At 45.4% G+C, this 17071-nt stretch overlaps 1 protein-coding gene across 1 annotated transcript; it reads right to left on the reverse strand.

The window, feature by feature from the left end:
* Window positions 1-2257: 2257 nt before the first annotated feature.
* LOC119276087 (CXXC motif containing zinc binding protein-like) lies at window positions 2258-5913 on the reverse strand. Its single transcript, XM_037557074.1, has 5 exons — window positions 5647-5913; window positions 5455-5562; window positions 3541-3708; window positions 2649-2759; window positions 2258-2552 (listed from the first exon to the last, which is right to left on the reverse strand). The coding sequence occupies exons 1-5, from the start codon at window positions 5746-5748 to the stop codon at window positions 2511-2513; spliced, it is 531 nt and encodes a 176-aa protein (XP_037412971.1). The 5' UTR covers window positions 5749-5913; the 3' UTR covers window positions 2258-2510.
* Window positions 5914-17071: the final 11158 nt, after the last annotated feature.

Here is a 17071-nt window from a genome sequence, read left to right on the forward strand (position 1 = left end):
AATCAAAAATCACCTCTCAATAAGGAAGCCTAGTTAGAGGGAAATCAAGGCATGTGTGTGCGCCATGCAATTGTCCGTGGAGTTAGGCCTCGGTCTGTCTATGACTCTATGGACCCATAATAGTGGAGTTAAGGCCTCGGTCTGTCTATGGAGTATGGACCCATGACACAGGAAGCCACGGGTTTAGTCAAGAGAAGCCTACAAGGTTTAGTGTGTGCGTGTTCGGCAAAGAGTAGCCCATATATCTCAGCAAAGGTTGCGGTACCGAGCTATGCATGAGGAGGCTTCGTGTGCCTCAAGTTCTACTTTTTGATGTTTTGAACTCGGATGTAACCAAGTATGATTAAATAAAGCTATGATTAAATAAGGGATAAGTAATATTTTCTGTCCCTCAATTCTTCCAAAAGTTTAGAAATGGTCCCTCAACTTTAAAACCAATAAAACTTAGTCCCTTAATTTGTCAAACCGGATAACTTTAGTCCCTCTTATCGCTTTCGGTAGTTTTCGTCCGACGTGGACATGGTTTTAAGCAAATCTTGACATGTCACCCAGGTTTGACCGCCACGTCACCATCCACATCACATAAGTGACCCCAATCCCGGCACCCAGAACCCGTACACGGTCCCACTTCAAGTTCACGCGTAGGTTGTTGCACGCCAGCTCTGGTGCCGCCGCTGCGTACCCCGTGTCGCCGCCGTGCCGCAGGGCAACTACCACCATACGGCTGCTGCTCCTGCCTGTGCTTCTGGAGCAGCCGCGCCAGCCCGAATTTGGGGATCAGTTGGTTGCACAGCGTATCCACTATCCAGCCTGATATGTTGTTCGGCGTCGAGTTTTAGCTAGTGGATTACCAGCGGCCGGAACAATTGGTGCAGGTACACACTAGCCCCTTGCCGTGCTGGTCACTATCCAGAACACTCTACCAACGTTAGCACCAGGAACAACGCACGCCATCGCCGTCCTTGCCATGGAGGCGTCAGGCGTCGCGCCTTGCCGAACACGCCGCGCGCAGGCAGCCTAGGTGCATCAAGTGGTGCAGCATGCGCATAGCATCATTCTTGTCGCCGTCACAAAACTGACCCAACAAACTATTCAAATCCTTTTTCTCCTCTTTCCACCCGCGTTGCCGCTGCCAAAATTCTCCACACCGCTGCCTTGAGCTGGAGGCTAGTCCACACGGCTCAGGTCGTTGCCTCATCTTTTGTAAACCGACGGATCATGGTGCAGGAGTAGCTACAAGCAATCGCCATGGCAGCTTAGGCTACACATTCGACGCACTGCTGCAAACAGGTGCCCTGGGCACAGCGTCACCTTGCAACTAGGAGCATGGTCACCGCTCCAGGACACGACCGACGTAGCGACAACATGGTGGAGCACGTTCTCGATGCACTCGGCGATGGGCAAGTTTGTGGGGTCAAGTGCATGGACGGTGTCAAGATTTGCTTAAAACTGTAGAAGTGCATGCTCTAGTCAATGCAACCAAAAAACCGATCTAATGAAAAAGACTAGGCAACACATTATACATTAACACTCCTCCTCATGTGTGGCTTCCTCAGGCCTAAACGTGGACCGAAAATGGGTTGCAATTTAATTGCGTCAGACGGGTCTTGAACTCAAGACCTCTTGGCTCCGATACCATGTACATGTAAAAATTCATACTCTAGCCAATGCAACCAAAAGACCAATCTGATGAAAGAGACTCGGCAGCACATTATACATCAACACTCTCCCTCACGTGTGGCTCCCTCGGGCCTAAATGTGGACCAAAAGTGGGCTGCAATTTAATTACATCAGCCGGGTCTTAAACTCAACACCTCTTGGCTCCGATATCATGTAAAAGTGCATGCTCTAGCCAATGCAACCAAAAGACCGGTCTGATGGAAGAGACTAGCCGCACATTATACATCAACACAAAAATCATGTCCACATCGAACGAAAACCACCCAAAGCGGTATCGAGGGGCTAAAGTTATCCGGTTTGACAAGTTAAGGGACTAAATTTTGCTGGTTTTGAAGTTGAAGGACATTTCTAGACTTTCGAAGGAATTGAGGAATGAAAAATATACTTATCCCATTAAATAAAGCGGCAACGCTTCCAATTTAAGAATAAATAAATCCAGATGTGAGTGCGTAAAGTGATCAGATTCGAGCAGTGCACATGTCCGGTATTTAGATCTATGACAACAAGAGCATCAAATATCAAATTTTAGTTATAAGAACTTCAGCCACATAATTTTATGATTTATATGGTAGAGCCATAGATCTAAATAATTTTATGATTGATATGGTAGAGCCATAGATCTAAGTTTGAAACCACTGATAGGCAGAATATTCAATTTTTCCAAACAGGAGGCCACATCACTGCAAGCTTAACCAAATTCATGGCAAATCCACCGAATCATGGGCATGAACTTAGTTCAAATACAAAATCAACATCGAGGATTCAACTTTGTAGATGCGCTTTACACATCTCTGACTCCAATGTTTGAAGAGCCCAAGAGAAACTGGATCTTAGACATATCTGGTCTTCCCATGAAAACCCTGCTTCTTCACCTGTGAATTCATCGTGTACAAATATGTCAAGAATTGATTGATGCACTTTCCAGCTAAATTAACCTCTGCTAGTTTAGCAAATGAGTGTTTCTATACCACTTTGAATGTTGACTGCAGCTTGGATAGAGCGACAGGGCACTCTCCCTTCTCATCATACTCATCAAACTCTCCTTCAGAAAGATCAATGTCAAATGGTGTCCCATGTACCTTAAAGAAGAGGGGAGATTATTAGAACACCAATAAACCATAACAAGCATGCTGCGAGAGTGAGGAACACATAGATTGTCAAATATAGCTATCAAGCAATGCTTACTTGCTTCATATGATAAACTAAAATCCACATATCTGCAGTACATAAGGGTAGTGGTACTGGGTAACTGCAACTCAAGCTCTTAGTTTGATTACAAGTTGTGCCTTTCGATTTGGGTGGAGCATAGAACAACGTAATTACTTTCTTTTATATATACTATGTGGGATGAAGAAACACACAATTTGAAAGAGTCCAGGAAGAACACATACAGAAATCACAGATATGTTTGTCAAAAAACAAGGCGTATTGTTTTCTGTTCGTGGAAAAGAAGACAGGCAATGAATAAACTAGAAGGAATATCTGTGTTCTCAGATGCAATATAAACAGAGGTATCATTGTGATGTAAACACATTATATTAGTTCTTTTTTGTTCAATGACACACATGATATTAATTCATAAGCAAAATGATGCAAAAACCAATAATACATAGAAGCAACCATGAATTCATCAGCAGGTACATAACAGTGAAACCAATGAGTCAAGCTCACACTGAACAAATGCAACATTAGAGCTCAGTTCTAGCCTTCTAGCACATAAATTGTCTGGGCAAGATTAATTACTAGTTACAAATCAATATAGTAAGCTGACTGCAAAAAAAATCCAGCACATTCTTTTATAATGTGACCATACAGACTGTTAATACTCGTGGATGTGGTGAAAGATCAATAAATACTTACAGATTCAGCCTTCCAGCCATTACCAAAAGCGAACTCAATAGGTTCATAGCCTCTGCATTCAAAGACCATCAAACAAGTCATCTCTCCTTTCTGGCTCTGCTCAGCAGTCAGTGGTGTTCCCTGCCCAGGAATCATCACAACTGATCCATCCCTCGAACATAACTTGCACTGAAAGAAAACCAGAACACCGTACTGATAAGACATATAACGATATCACAAAAGTATGTACTGGAGGAAGTTTTTTGCTCCTGTACACATTCCCTAGAAAGATCTAGGGAAAACAAAGGCAGGAGCCTTTCAAAAGTCACTAAGCAATATAATCTACCATCAGGTAATAAAACATTCAGATTTAAATTATATAAATCATAAAATGGTTTGCCATAGAAGTGCCTATTTGACAAAGTAGTATTATGGATCCTATGAAGTCCCTTAAAAATCGAAAATACGAGATGCTTAAGCTTCCAACAAAACTAATGTGCAACAGAGTAATGAGATCTTGCAACACTGAAGCGCAATATAAGTACTTCTCTAGCAAGGTGCAGGTGTAATGACACCAAGAGAAGGGTGTTCTACCAGCAGTTTGAAATCCTTTATATTTGGTGAAGCTCATTGCCATAGGGCATTTGAGATGCATAGTGTGTCCTTTTAAAAAAGTTAGCACATGAATCTGTAATCAAATACTCCCTACTAAAGTTGTACTAAAGCTGCACAAAGTAATATGGACAGAGGGAGTACTCTCTTTGTATCTCAAAGACTGAAGGACAGTGAGCTAGCTGTCTGCTTTTAAAACGTCCTGATGGTTCCTACTGTCAATTCTAGCCAACCGGGAGAGACCGATGTTTATCCACTAAATAACTGGTTCAATGAAGGTCCATAATAAATAGACAAAAGGAAACCATATATTAATAATACCCATTACCCACAGAAATCAAATAAATCTGTCTATCCCAGACACGTTTAGTGATAGCAATGGAGAATTGTAAGCAGATTGGTACTGTAAGCAAGTATATTGTGTCCCTGCTGTTTAAATAAAGATATCAGCTTGCAAACTAAACTTCCATTAAGAAAATAAAAAACAAAATAAGATCGCCCTGTGTTCAATTGTTCAGTACTCATTATTCAAAAAAAAAGGGAGTGTCAGAAACAGTGCCAGCAATAACAAAGCCCCAGACAACACATGCAGTGTTGCAGGCTAGAAACGAGAGTTACAAGACAGTCAAAGTTCTCTAGCATAAGCAAAGTAAACAGTCCTCCCAAAATAAGTCAAACTGACAGCTTGATGCCATCAGTCCACCTTGGATTTGTTTCATCCAAAAGATGGGCATCCTTTTGTTAAAATCCAATTCACAATATGAACATGCTATATGCGTCGTTGAAGGCCTCATAAGATAATTTAAACTATTACCACATAAACAAGCAGACAGAACACATATTATATATATATAAATTGTTTGGACTTCACTTGCAAAATCACATGAAACCAAAATTATCACCACACAATAGCATAGACTTAGAAGAGCTTAACCAACGTCACACAGTAACAAAATTCCTGGACATGTATGCCAATCGTAGAAGATGGCACACCTATGTTCTTAACTCGAACACAAACTGATCCTCCACCAGACTATTCGATCTTCCCCATTTTGGTTCAAAATAGTTCAATCCCCATCTTAATGACACCTGGCATCAAACGGTGTAAACAGAGAACAGACTACCAAATCCCACACGGAAATTTCAACCCTATTAATTCTGCGAACAGTACACACAACACAGGAACAAGCCTATCGATCCTATCAATGCAGAAACCCGCATTTCCAGTCTCATCGACGACATAAAAAGTATTTTCCACAGACAGAAAGCTAAGGGCACATATGAATGAGTCCAGAGGAGGCATGCGGTGACAGAAGGTGGCACCTTCTGGAGGAGATTGGAGGTGCCTTTGCCGGTGGGCAGTTCGACGACCTCGTTGAGGGAGACGCAGGTGGTCTTGGCGCTCGTCTCTCCGCAGCTCTCGCACCGCAGCTGCGATCGATCGGACGCAGATACGCAATCGCCGTCAGAATCATCCGAATCGTAGAGAGATGTAGGCGGAGTCAGGAAGCAAACCTTGAAGTAGTAAGGGTAGCTGGGGTCGTCGCAGCCGCCGCGGGGCTGCAGGTTGGTGAGGCCGTCGAGCTCTGCCCCCACGAGCAGCGCGAAGAACACCATCTCCCCTCCGGTCGACGGGGTTGCCGCCGCCTCCTCCTCTTTCAGTCCTCGCTAGGGTTGGGGGCTTGGGTGGCGTCGGTGGCAGGCGAAGGCTTGAGAGGAGAAGTGGGTGGGTTTGGGTTTGGGTTTGTGTGTTCGCTTTGCCTTCGTTCCGGGGGAGAAGGGGACGGGGGAGGAATATGTGTTTCTTTTCTTTCTTTTTTTCTTTTTTGCGGATGGGAAGAATATGTTTGGTCGCTCTGCGCCTCTCGCCGTTTCGGAACAAGTTGGACAGGAATGCCCCTGGATTTTTTATCCTACGTACACCTTGGTTTATTTTTGGGTCCCGATAACTGCCACACGTGTGGTGTATCGGATAGTTGTGCCACACGCCTCGTGTGGCATGGACAGAAACCAGCTCACACACCTACGTGTGGGCAAAATAACTAATGCCCACACACATCTTTTTTTCCCTCCTGAACCCTCTCACACACGTGCGTGTGGGCGAAGTTGATAATGCCCACACGCCCGTATGTCAGGCCTCGTACCCTTCTGGTCCCGCACGCGACGCGTGACGCCCACCACGCGCCCGCAGTTGCCATGGTCCAGACCCTCGTCCATGTTCGTTTATCTGCAGTTGCCATGTCGCTGAACTACGGTTGCCATGTCGGATAACTGCAGTTGCCATGGTTGCTCAACTGCAGTTGTCATGTATGGTCTGATCTAATGTAGTTGCCATGATTTCATAACTTTAGGAGTTGCCACATACTAACACTAGGCGGTTGAGAGAGTTGCCATGTGCTCACAAGCATGCTAGGGCAGTTGCCATGTAAAAAGGAAGAGTTGCCATCTGCTTACGTGCACGTTATAGCAGTTGCCATGTACGTGCACGTTGGGGCAGTTGCCATGTACCATGCAAAAACACATGGCAACTCGGTAAAAGACAGTTGTCATCTGCTTACGTGCACACTAGGCAGTTGCCGTGCATCCTGCAAAAACACATGGCAACTCGGGTAAAAAAAGCGAGTTGCCACCTGCTTATAAAGCACATTAGAGGCAGTTGCCATGTGCGCTGCAAAAACACATAGCAACTAGCAGCTTACGTGTGGGAGAGGAGACCCGCGTGTGGACGAGATGGCAAATGCCCATACACCAGCCCTTGTGCGTGACTGAAAACTGGTGTGTGGGTGAACTGCTAAACGCCCACACACCGGCCCCTCCGTGTGGTAAAACGAATGTGTGGGCGAACTATGTCACACACCACACACACGCCTTGTCCTACGTGGCACAGAAAATCAGCCAAATTATGTCAAGATTCGTGTATATAGTACTGGACGATGATGGATGCGTGTGGTTGAGATGATCAACGCCCACACGTGTGGGCATTAACATTTCCGTTATTTTTTACTCTCTCCGCCTCATAATATAAGAGTGCCAAAAAAACGTCTTACATTATAAAATAGAGGGAGTAGTTAACTACTCCCTCCGTTCCTAAATAATTGTCTTTTTAGATATTTCAACAAGTGACTACATACGGAGCAAAATGAATGAATCTACACTCTAAAACATATCTACATACACCCGTATGTTGTAGTCCATTTGAGATGGCTAGAAAGACAATTATTTGAGAACGGAGGGAGTATAAACTATCGTAAATGATAAGCGTCACACATATGACATGAAACACTTCGTCTCTGACACTTTTTATAACTAAAATTGCCATCAGGAATTTTTTTTGCCATACTTCTCATTCGCGTTTGCTTTTCTCAAAGTCTTTCGGTTTCCAGTCCGATCGTTGAACTTTATAGTTCCGCATGTGGTACTAACAAACGTGTCATTCATGCATCTTTAAGGGCATGTACAATGGTGGCATATGGATACAGATACCCCATGACAAAAGTAGCTTGAGGTATCTATATTGATTTTTTCTCTTCAATGCAAGCTACTACTAGTGAGCCTCATCAAATAATAGAAAGTAGACTCTTACTACACATGCATCCCTACTTTTCACTTCAGCTTTTTCAGCTTTATGCACTGGACCATATTTTTTCTCCCCAAGTATCCGTCTCTTGCAGAGGATCCCGCTGCTCTTCCGAAACTACTTTTTCTTTTTCTGACATCCGATCCTACATGGCGTATGGGGCTGCGACGCCCCCGATTCAATCATACACTAATCATACACACAAATGTGTACGATCAAGATCAGGGACTCACGGGAAGATATCACAACACAACTCTAGACACAAATTAAAATAATACAAGCTTTATATTACAAGCCAGGTGCCTCGAGGGCTCGAATACAAACGAGTCAGGGGAAGCAACATTCTCTGAGTACAGACATGAGTTTAACAAGTTTGCCTTAAGAAGGCTAGCACAAAAACAACAACGATTCAAAAGGCAATACCTCCTGCCTGGGAGCCTCCTAACTACCCCTGGTCGTCGGCGTCCGTTAGTTAGTAGTAGGCACCCTCGGGGTAGTAGTAGCCCTCGGCGATGGCAGCCGTCTTAGGGGCTCCGTCATCTGGTTACATCAAACGGATATGGGAGGGGAGGAAAGCAAAGCAAACATGAGTACTCATCCGAAGTACTCATCAAGCAAGGATCTACACTACATATGCAACATTATCAAAGGAAGCCTGTATATGTGGACTGGGCTGCAGAAATGCCAGAATAGAGGGGATCCTAGTCCTATCGAAAACTAGCATCTTCAACATCTTCAGCGGTCTTGCAGCATTAGAAGAGTGCAGATTAGCATAAAGTAAAGTAGTAGTAGTGTCATCAACCTCGCCCGGAGATCCTTCCTCGACTCCCTGCGAGAAAGCAATCCTAGAGTCATACTATCCATTTCTCATCTCAAGTATCTAGTTTTAATTGTATCGACTGGGATACAACTCCGAGTGTCTGTTACCGCAGGACAGGCTATCGATAGATGTTTTCTTCCCTGCAGGGGTGCACCAATTTACCCACCACGCTCGATTAACTCCGGTTGGACACACTTTTTTGTGCCATGCCCGGCCTCGGCCAAACGATACGCCGCAACCCGACCTAGGCTTAATAGAGAGGTCAGCACGCCAGACTAAACCTATGCCCCCAGGGGTCTTGGGCCATCGCCCCAGGAACTCCTGCACGTTGCGTGGGTGGCCGGTGAGCAGACCTAGCCCCCTTATACAAGGTAAGGCGTTCCAGTCCAACCCGGCGCGCGCCGCTCAGTCGCTGACGTCTATTAAGCTTCGGCTGATGCATACGACACAGAATGCCCATACTATGCCCACGTGATGGTTAGTGCTATCAGGCCAGAGGCCCCTCGGATCAAATATCCAAATCATAGTCGATTAGGAGCACGCGATAACGAACAGAGACCCACGATCGATGCAACCCCGTCGCCCCATCTCGAGGACTTGCGGCAAGGGCTAAGAATGCCCGGCCACGCCTCGTCATAAACTCACGGGCACCCTCCAGGTCAACCCGTATCCCCACATCACATGCTTGCGCAGGTACCCCTCAGGGCTTATCCACTTTAATCAGTAAAAATAGTAATGTAAAGGTAACCTGTGTGGCTACCACATCAAGAAAGAACCTGAGGCATCACCCTCATTGGATTCCCACCTGCTGTAAACATCAAGGTGAACATAAGAGGAAATCATCCTGGAGGTTCACACTTGAGGTGTTGCACGACAGCGTCGTTATCGGAAGTGGAAAAGGAGGAATTACCCTCGATGACCACGACCGAGTAACTACTCCATAGAGTTAGCATTAGAAGTGCTAACGAGGTATCACCCTCAGCACTCGATAGTAACGCTGCGGTGTCGTACAATTAAGGGGAGTGTTGTGCGATGCCAGGGCCTGGTCTTCAATCCCGTTGATCGGGTCTTCTGATAATCCAGCGGGGCATTTGGGTCATCATGGGGTCTCTAATGGGTCTCTAACCAGCCTATACCAAGCAGTTTAGAATAAACAGGTAGGTAACAATAGCAGGTTACAAAGTCAGGCTATGCATCAGAATAGGTAAAGCAGCACCAACAACAATTTCTAATGCAAGCATAAGAGAGAAGAGAATAGGCGATATCAGAATGTTCAAAGGTGGGGTGCTTGCCTGGTTGCTCAGCAGCAAAGGCAAGGTCGTCAGTGGTGTCATCGGTGACGTAGTCGATCACAGGGACAACATCGGTCTCGGGGTCTACCGAAGAGAAGAGGGGGGAGAAACAGATAAATACACAGTAATCATATGCAACACAGAGTATGATATGCTAACGTGCAGTGCAGGGTTGCCTAAAGATATGTCTAAGTCATATTAGTTATTTTAGGTTTTAAGTTGGATTTATTAACCAGTTCATATGCACTATTCATCTATCGGAAACGGGCTAAAAATTACGGGTTCACCTACGTATAGGGTTCCGACATGGAAACAGACGACACAATCAAATTCGTCTTGTCGTTCTGAGCAACTTTCATGTACAAAGTTTTTCGATCCGAGCTACGGTTTATTTTCTACGAAATTTCAAAAATTAAAACATTTTCTGGAATTACCTAAATTAATAGAAATGGAATTATGACATCAACATGACTAGAGGATGACGTTAGCAGTCAAGTGGTCGGCTGACTAGGTCAAACCTGACCTATGGGTCCAGTGGGACCCACATGTCAGCCTGTGTTAGCCTAATAGTAATTAAACTAAACTAACAGGCTAATTGGAGGGGCGCCCCTGGTGTCAGTGACTAACTAATTACTAATTAATTAACAGATTTTAATTAGCAGATTTATTTACTTTAGAACGTTTTAAACAAGGAGGGCCCACACGTTAGTCTCACTGGGCAGCCCAGTCAGTAGTTGACTGGGTCAACCCAGTAGACTGGGGCCCACGGGGCCTGCTGGCAGTGACCCTGGGGTGGCCCCAGGTGTGCCACGTCGGCGGTGGCTGGTGGCTCGACGCCGGCGACGCCAAAACACGGCGAAGGGCCTCGGGCCTCGTTGGATTTCGTCCATGGGCGATCGTTTTGCGCGCGCGAGAGCGCGTTCGAATGGGCAGAGCTACGCGCGTCGAACTACGGTGGTGGCCCGGCCGGCCGGAGACGGCGGTGGTGAGTGGCGAAGCGAACGCCGGAGTTCGGGCGTCATCGGATCCGACACTGCACGACACGGGGAGGCGCGCTAGGGGTCTCATTAGACTCGCACGAGCTCCAGGAGCTCGATGTTGGGCTCGGCCACACGTGACCGTAATGGAGGCCACGGCGGCGAGCTCGTCGGTGGCAGCGGGTTCAGGCGCAAGCGGAGCGACGACTATGACACGAGCTAGGGGATCTAGAGGGCAGAGGAGGGAGGCGGCTCACCTAGCGGCTCACACGAAGGCCCTTGACAGGTTAGTAGCAGCAGAGGAGCTCGACGGCGAGCACCGGAGTTGAAGAAGAAAAGGCGATGGCGAACGACAGCTGCAGGGCCTCCCCGCTCCAACTGAGGGCACCGGGCAACGAGGCGGTCGCCGGCAGACCGTCTAGACACCATGGAGGAAGCAGCAGGCACTGGTGGCCACGGCGAGCAGCAAGGCACGACGGCGACGGCGCTCGGTGACGGATCTGAACGAGGAGAAGATGCGAGGAGCGAGCGAGGGAGAGGGGAACTGGGGGCACTAGGGTTCTTCCGGGGCGGGGGCGACCTGGTAGGTGCAGGGAGGGGCCGGATGGCCGCCCCGTGGCCATCGGCGGCCACGGATGGCGCGCGTGTCTCAACCCAGCCCCTCGTGAACAGAGGTAAGGGACGGTCAGGGTAAAAGGGCTGGGCTGCACTGTTGCGCGGCTGGTCCAAGTGCACAGTGCAGCCTGGCCTTTTGTTTTCTTTTTTTCTTTTATTACTTTCTGTTTTCTATTTTTGTTTGTGTTTTGTCTTCTCTTTTTATTACAGAACACTTTTTGCAAAATATGAGACTTGCCTACATAAATACTATGCAATATCTACCACTGTTAGAAAATGGTGTGGAGGCAGTTGGATTTCATATAAATTTTGTATTAAATAAAATGGATTAACCCTTGTTGTTTTGGTACTGTTTCTTACTATTTTAGTCACTTAACTAATTTAGTAGAAGCTGATTATAATTTTAGAATTATCCCTGGATTATTTACCATATTATGAACATTTTAGCTCCTGGATTTGAACAACTTTTATTTTCACCCTGAATTTAATTGAGGTTTGAATTAGGAGTTTGAAATGCAATATGATGCAATGATGATTAGGCACTGTTAAACCTGCTGACATGGCATTAACTAAGGGTGATCACTGTAGTGTGATACTGGGGATGTTACAATCTCCTCCATTACAAGAAATCTCATCCTGAGATTTAAGTGGGGAATAGAAAAGTAACTTCGGAAGAACTGACCCTTGTAGTGTTAATTACCTGGTGAACAATTCAAGGAATGTGGCAGAAGTATCTCTCGAGTTGAAACTTAAGAAAACATCGAGAGGAAATTATGAAGGTACAATAAGAAGTTTCAAGCGAATAGACAACCGATCGATACATGAACAGTGTGTGAGAAAGGGGTTCAAACCATCGAGAATAGATCATCTCTCGGAAAGTGGCTTGCGAATTACATATGAAGTCAAGCGCGAGGAATAACTTTGGAAATAGGGAGGTAGGAGAGAGTCAAGTTTCAATCCTGTGGAACTGTGGGTTATGGGCCCACCATGTGGGTTAAGAGTAGAAAGAGTGGTGACATCTTGCACGGTCATGATAGCAAGGCATGTCAGAGCATAGCCTGTCAGTTTTACTGGCAACAGCGTCGGTACCAAGGGCGAGGGACGAAGAGAACCATTTTCCTACTCATTGAACGAGGCAGACCAATAGGGAAAGTTCTCGTCCATCGGTGGTTACCGGAATGTCGTCACAGTAGCAATAGGGTCTTACTGATAGAGTTGTACACCAAGATGTTTAACTGAGCAGGGAATTATCTCGGCTCAGATAAGTTAGCTTACAGGAAAGGTTAAACAAAACAATGGAAAAGAAAATGTGATTATTCATTTAATCAGAACAATGGAAAGGTAAAAGTGTTTAAAGACAAATATCAGGAGTATATCCTTCCAAGGACAAGCAGATGGTGATATCCATGCCATGATAGTAAGTAGATTACCATTTAGGTAAAGGGGAGAGGAAATTCATGACGTTACCCATATAACAATGTTTGGATAAGTGGACAATAAACATCTAGCATTGCGCCTCCAATGTTCTTAATGATGTTCGGAGTACCACAGTCATGCTTCGGGATAGCATTGACATGGTCATTAGGTAAAGGTCGGACCTTGGGAACTCAAAGGATCCATCTGAAATTTTTAGAACATCTCATGCAATTTTATCAGGGAAAGATGAGCAGGTGGCCGATGGATTCATCAACAATCCATCGACATGTCAAAAAGGATGTATTTTCCTTTATGATCTTTGTGTTGGGGGTAAGGCAATAATGTTATCGATGATAACACAAATCATCAAGGGACAAGGATGGTAAGTCTCATCATGAATTTGATCGATACATTGGAAGAGCTGAGAATGATGATGATGAGGATCACGGCACATTTGTCGAGAGATTTCATGAAGATGTAATCGGTCGGCGGTGACATCAAGTCACAGGAATGATGAAGCGAAAGGTTAGTGGAGCCATGGGTATGACACAAACTCGAAACCAAGCTTGCTGTTCATGGCGAAATGATATGATGAGGAAGATCGATGTAAGCTTAGCTAATCGTCGAAAATTATGCTCCGAGACGAAGGACCAGATATCCCAGTTAAAATTTAGCACGATAATTATATAGCCGATCAAGCTAGGAATGACTTACAGGATTATTAAACTCATAAGCAACGAAGATTACTTAGAGTTATTGAATCAGAGTGCGGAATCAATTCACTTATCGGTGTTCTCGAGTGACTAATAACTCAGAACCCAAGGGAAATCCAAAATTCGTGAGAAGCAATACTAGATGAAGACTCATAGGAAGCAACACAGTTATTTGATATTCTCGAGATACTGGAGGGTAATACTCGAAGGAAGATCAAAATAGAGGTTGAGGAGATGTGTTGATTGGTAGAAGACAAGTGCTTTAACTTGTCTGAGAAATGGAATCAAGGAGAAAATATGGTCGGAACCACAATTTCCAAGGATCAATCCGCAGATACCAGATGATATTATATCAAGGAAAAAGTTGTTATTACAAGGAGCTTCCATGGTAGGATCTACATCGTGTCCATGGGCATGAACACAAAGTTCAAGGTCGACTCCCACTTTTCCAATGCATAACCTTTCATTCAATTCATGTTTCAAAATGGCATTAGTGTTGAGAATTTTACCCGGTGAAATACCAGAGGAGTAAGACCCATGAAATCTTTCGGGTTAACAGGATTTATGGAAGGCATAGGTTCAACCCATAGGGGCATCTTAGGAAGATATACCACAATCTTCAGGAGTAAATAACACAAGCTCGAAAGCAGAGCATGGTTCGCAGAGGATACAATTTAACAAAGGCATTAAGTATCGGGGGAAGAACTCGCAAAGTTTTTGAATGTGAAGGACACCATCGGATAATAATCCAACAAAGGATTTGACGGTCCACAAGGATCTGAGGTGAGTATCGCTACTCAACCAGAAGAAGAAAGAATGCAAGGCATCAGATTATAGAAACATCTGGATAATTTGAAGTATATAAAATACAAAGGAATTGCGATTTCTATATCAGGGATCGGAAGCAAAAAAGCTCTGATCAAGACATGAGCAAGTAGAATCGAACTAGATGGACAAGCAATCAAGGTTTGACTTGCCGAGAACCAGCTCATGTCCGGAGTGACGTCTGAGCCAAAACGACAAATTCTAGTTTTGACTGAGGATTGTGAGCATCTGCAACATATTGAATCAACTGTCTCAAAATGATAGTGACAATGGATGCTAATAAGATTACTAGACTTATGGGATTAACCATAATGCAAGCAAGTAAGAATTTCAACAACAATAGGCTGCTGAGGATTTTCGGAGGATCGAATGGTATTTCAAAGACTTTTATGAAACACATGAACAACTGGGGATGAATGAATCCCCGGTAATTGTGAGGAATTATTCATATGTGTATTCATGCGGAAAAGGAGCTGCAACGCAGCAGACACAATGGATTATCGAAATATCTGAAGTATTACAAGGTATCTTGTAATAACAAGATCAACGGGGAATGATTGTATGAATGGCAAGTGTACGTGGTTATCAATAGGGGGTTTATGTGTGATATGGAATTGCAACGGCGAAGGGCACAAGGGTTTTGGGGAAACATCATAGGGTATCTTCAGAGTCTTCTGATGAACCAAGCGATCATCTAGCATGAGGAGCTCTCCGGGAGGAAGCGGTTACAAGAACCTAGAGTTAGAGTTAGTAAAATCCTTTAACCCGAATAGAAGAGACATCAGTGTCCCAGAGTAAAGGTTGAGGAGTAAAAGATCCTAACACCACCCAATGGCGACGTGGGCCCGTAAGATGCATAACCATGTTAGTAAAAGTTTTTCAATGACTAGACTCAACTTTGGCCAAGCAGTTGGAAAGGGGGCTACCTCAGTTGGTTCTGATACCAACTTGTGACGCCCCCGATTCAATCATACACTAATCATACACGCAAATGTGTACGATCAAGATCAGGGACTCACGGGAAGATATCACAACACAACTCTAGACACAAATAAAATAATACAAGCTTTATATTACAAGCCAGGGGCCTCGAGGCTCGAATACAAACGAGTTAGCGGAAGCAACATTATCTGAGTACATACATGAGTTAAACAAGTTTGACTTAAGAAGGCTAGCACAAAAACAACAACGATCGAAAAGGCAATGCCTCCTGCCTGGGAGCCTCCTAACTACTCCTGGTCGCCGGCGTCTGTCACGTAGTAGTAGGCACCCTTGGGGTAGTAGTAGCCGTCGGTGGTGGCAGCGGTCTCAGGGGCTCCGTCATCTGGTTACATCAAATGGATATGGGGGGAAAAAGAAAGCAAAGCAAATGTGAGTACTCATCCCAAGTACTCAGCAAGCAAGGATCTACACTACATATGCAACATTATCAAAGGAAGGCTGTATATGTGGACCGGGCTACAGAAATGCCAGAATAGAGGGGAGAGCCTAGTCCTATTGAAGACTAGCATCTTCAGCATCTTCAGCGGTCTTGCAGCATTAGAAGAGTGCAGACTAGCATAAAGTAAAGTAGTAGTAGTGTCATCAACCTCGCCTAGAGATCCTTCCTCGACTCCCTGCGAGAAAGCAATCCCAGAGCCATACTATCCATTTCTCATCTCAAGTATCCGGTTCTAGTTGTATCATTCGGGATACAACTCCGAGTGTCCGTTACCGTTGGACAGTCTATCGATAGGTGTTTTCTTCCCTGCAGGGGTGCACCAACTTACCCACCATGCTTGATTAACTCCGGCCGGACACACTTTTCTGGGTCATGCCTAGCCTCAGCCAAACGATACGCCGCAACCCGACCTAGGCTTAATAGAGAGGCCAGCATGCCGGACTAAACCTATGCCCCTAGGGGTCTTGGGCCATCGCCCCGGGAACCCTTGCACGTTGCGTGGGCGGCCGGTGAGCAGACCTAGCCCTCCTTATACAAGGTGAGGCGTTCCAGTCCAACCCAGCATGCGCCGCTCAGTCGCTGACGTCTATTAAGCTTCGGCTGATGCATACGACGTTGAACGGCCATAATATGCCCACATGATGGTTAGTGCTATCAGGCCAGAGGCCCCTCGGATCAAATATCCAAATCGTAGTGGATTAGGAGCGCACGGTAACAACCAGAGACCCATGATTGATGTGACCCCGTCGCCTGATACGTCTCCAACGTATCTATAATTTATGAAGCATTCATTCTATTTTATTATCTGTTTTGAATGATTACGGGCTTTATTATACACTTTTATATTACTTTTGGGACTAACCTATTAACCGGAGGCCCAACCCATATTGTTGTTTTATTGCCTGTTTCAGTATTTCGAAGAAAAGGAATATCAAACAGAGTCTAAACGGAATGAAACCTTCGGCAACGTGATTTTTGGAACGAACGTGACCCAGGAAACTTGGAGTGCAAGCCAGGGGAGCATCGAGGAAGCCACGAGATAGGGGGTGCGCCCACCCCCTGGGCGCGCCCTACCCTCTCGTGGGCCCCTCGAGGCTCCCCCGACCGACTTCTTTCGCCTATATAAGTCCACATACCCTAAAACCATCGAAGACAACAATAGATCGGGAGTTCCGCCACCACAAGCCTCTGTAGCCACCAAAAACCTCTCGGGAGCCCATTCCGGCACCCTGCCGGAGGGGTAACCCATCACCGGTGGCCATCT

The sequence above is a fragment of the Triticum dicoccoides genome, chromosome 3B (genome assembly GCF_002162155.2).
Source record: "Triticum dicoccoides isolate Atlit2015 ecotype Zavitan chromosome 3B, WEW_v2.0, whole genome shotgun sequence".
NCBI classification, from domain to species: domain Eukaryota; kingdom Viridiplantae; phylum Streptophyta; class Magnoliopsida; order Poales; family Poaceae; genus Triticum; species Triticum dicoccoides.

What these genes read in the sequence shown, in the direction of transcription:
- LOC119276087 (XM_037557074.1), bottom strand. Translation starts at nt 5,748, where the DNA reads ATGGTGTTCTTCGCGCTGCTCGTGGGGGCAGAGCTCGACGGCCTCACC. An exon ending in GCTACCCTTACTACTTCAAG is followed by an intron (nt 5,563 to 5,646) that starts GTTTGCTTCCTG and finishes GATCGATCGCAG; the next exon opens with CTGCGGTGCGAGAGCTGCGG. An exon ending in ATGGCTGGAAGGCTGAATCT is followed by an intron (nt 2,760 to 3,540) that starts GTAAGTATTTAT and finishes CTCTTCTTTAAG; the next exon opens with GTACATGGGACACCATTTGA.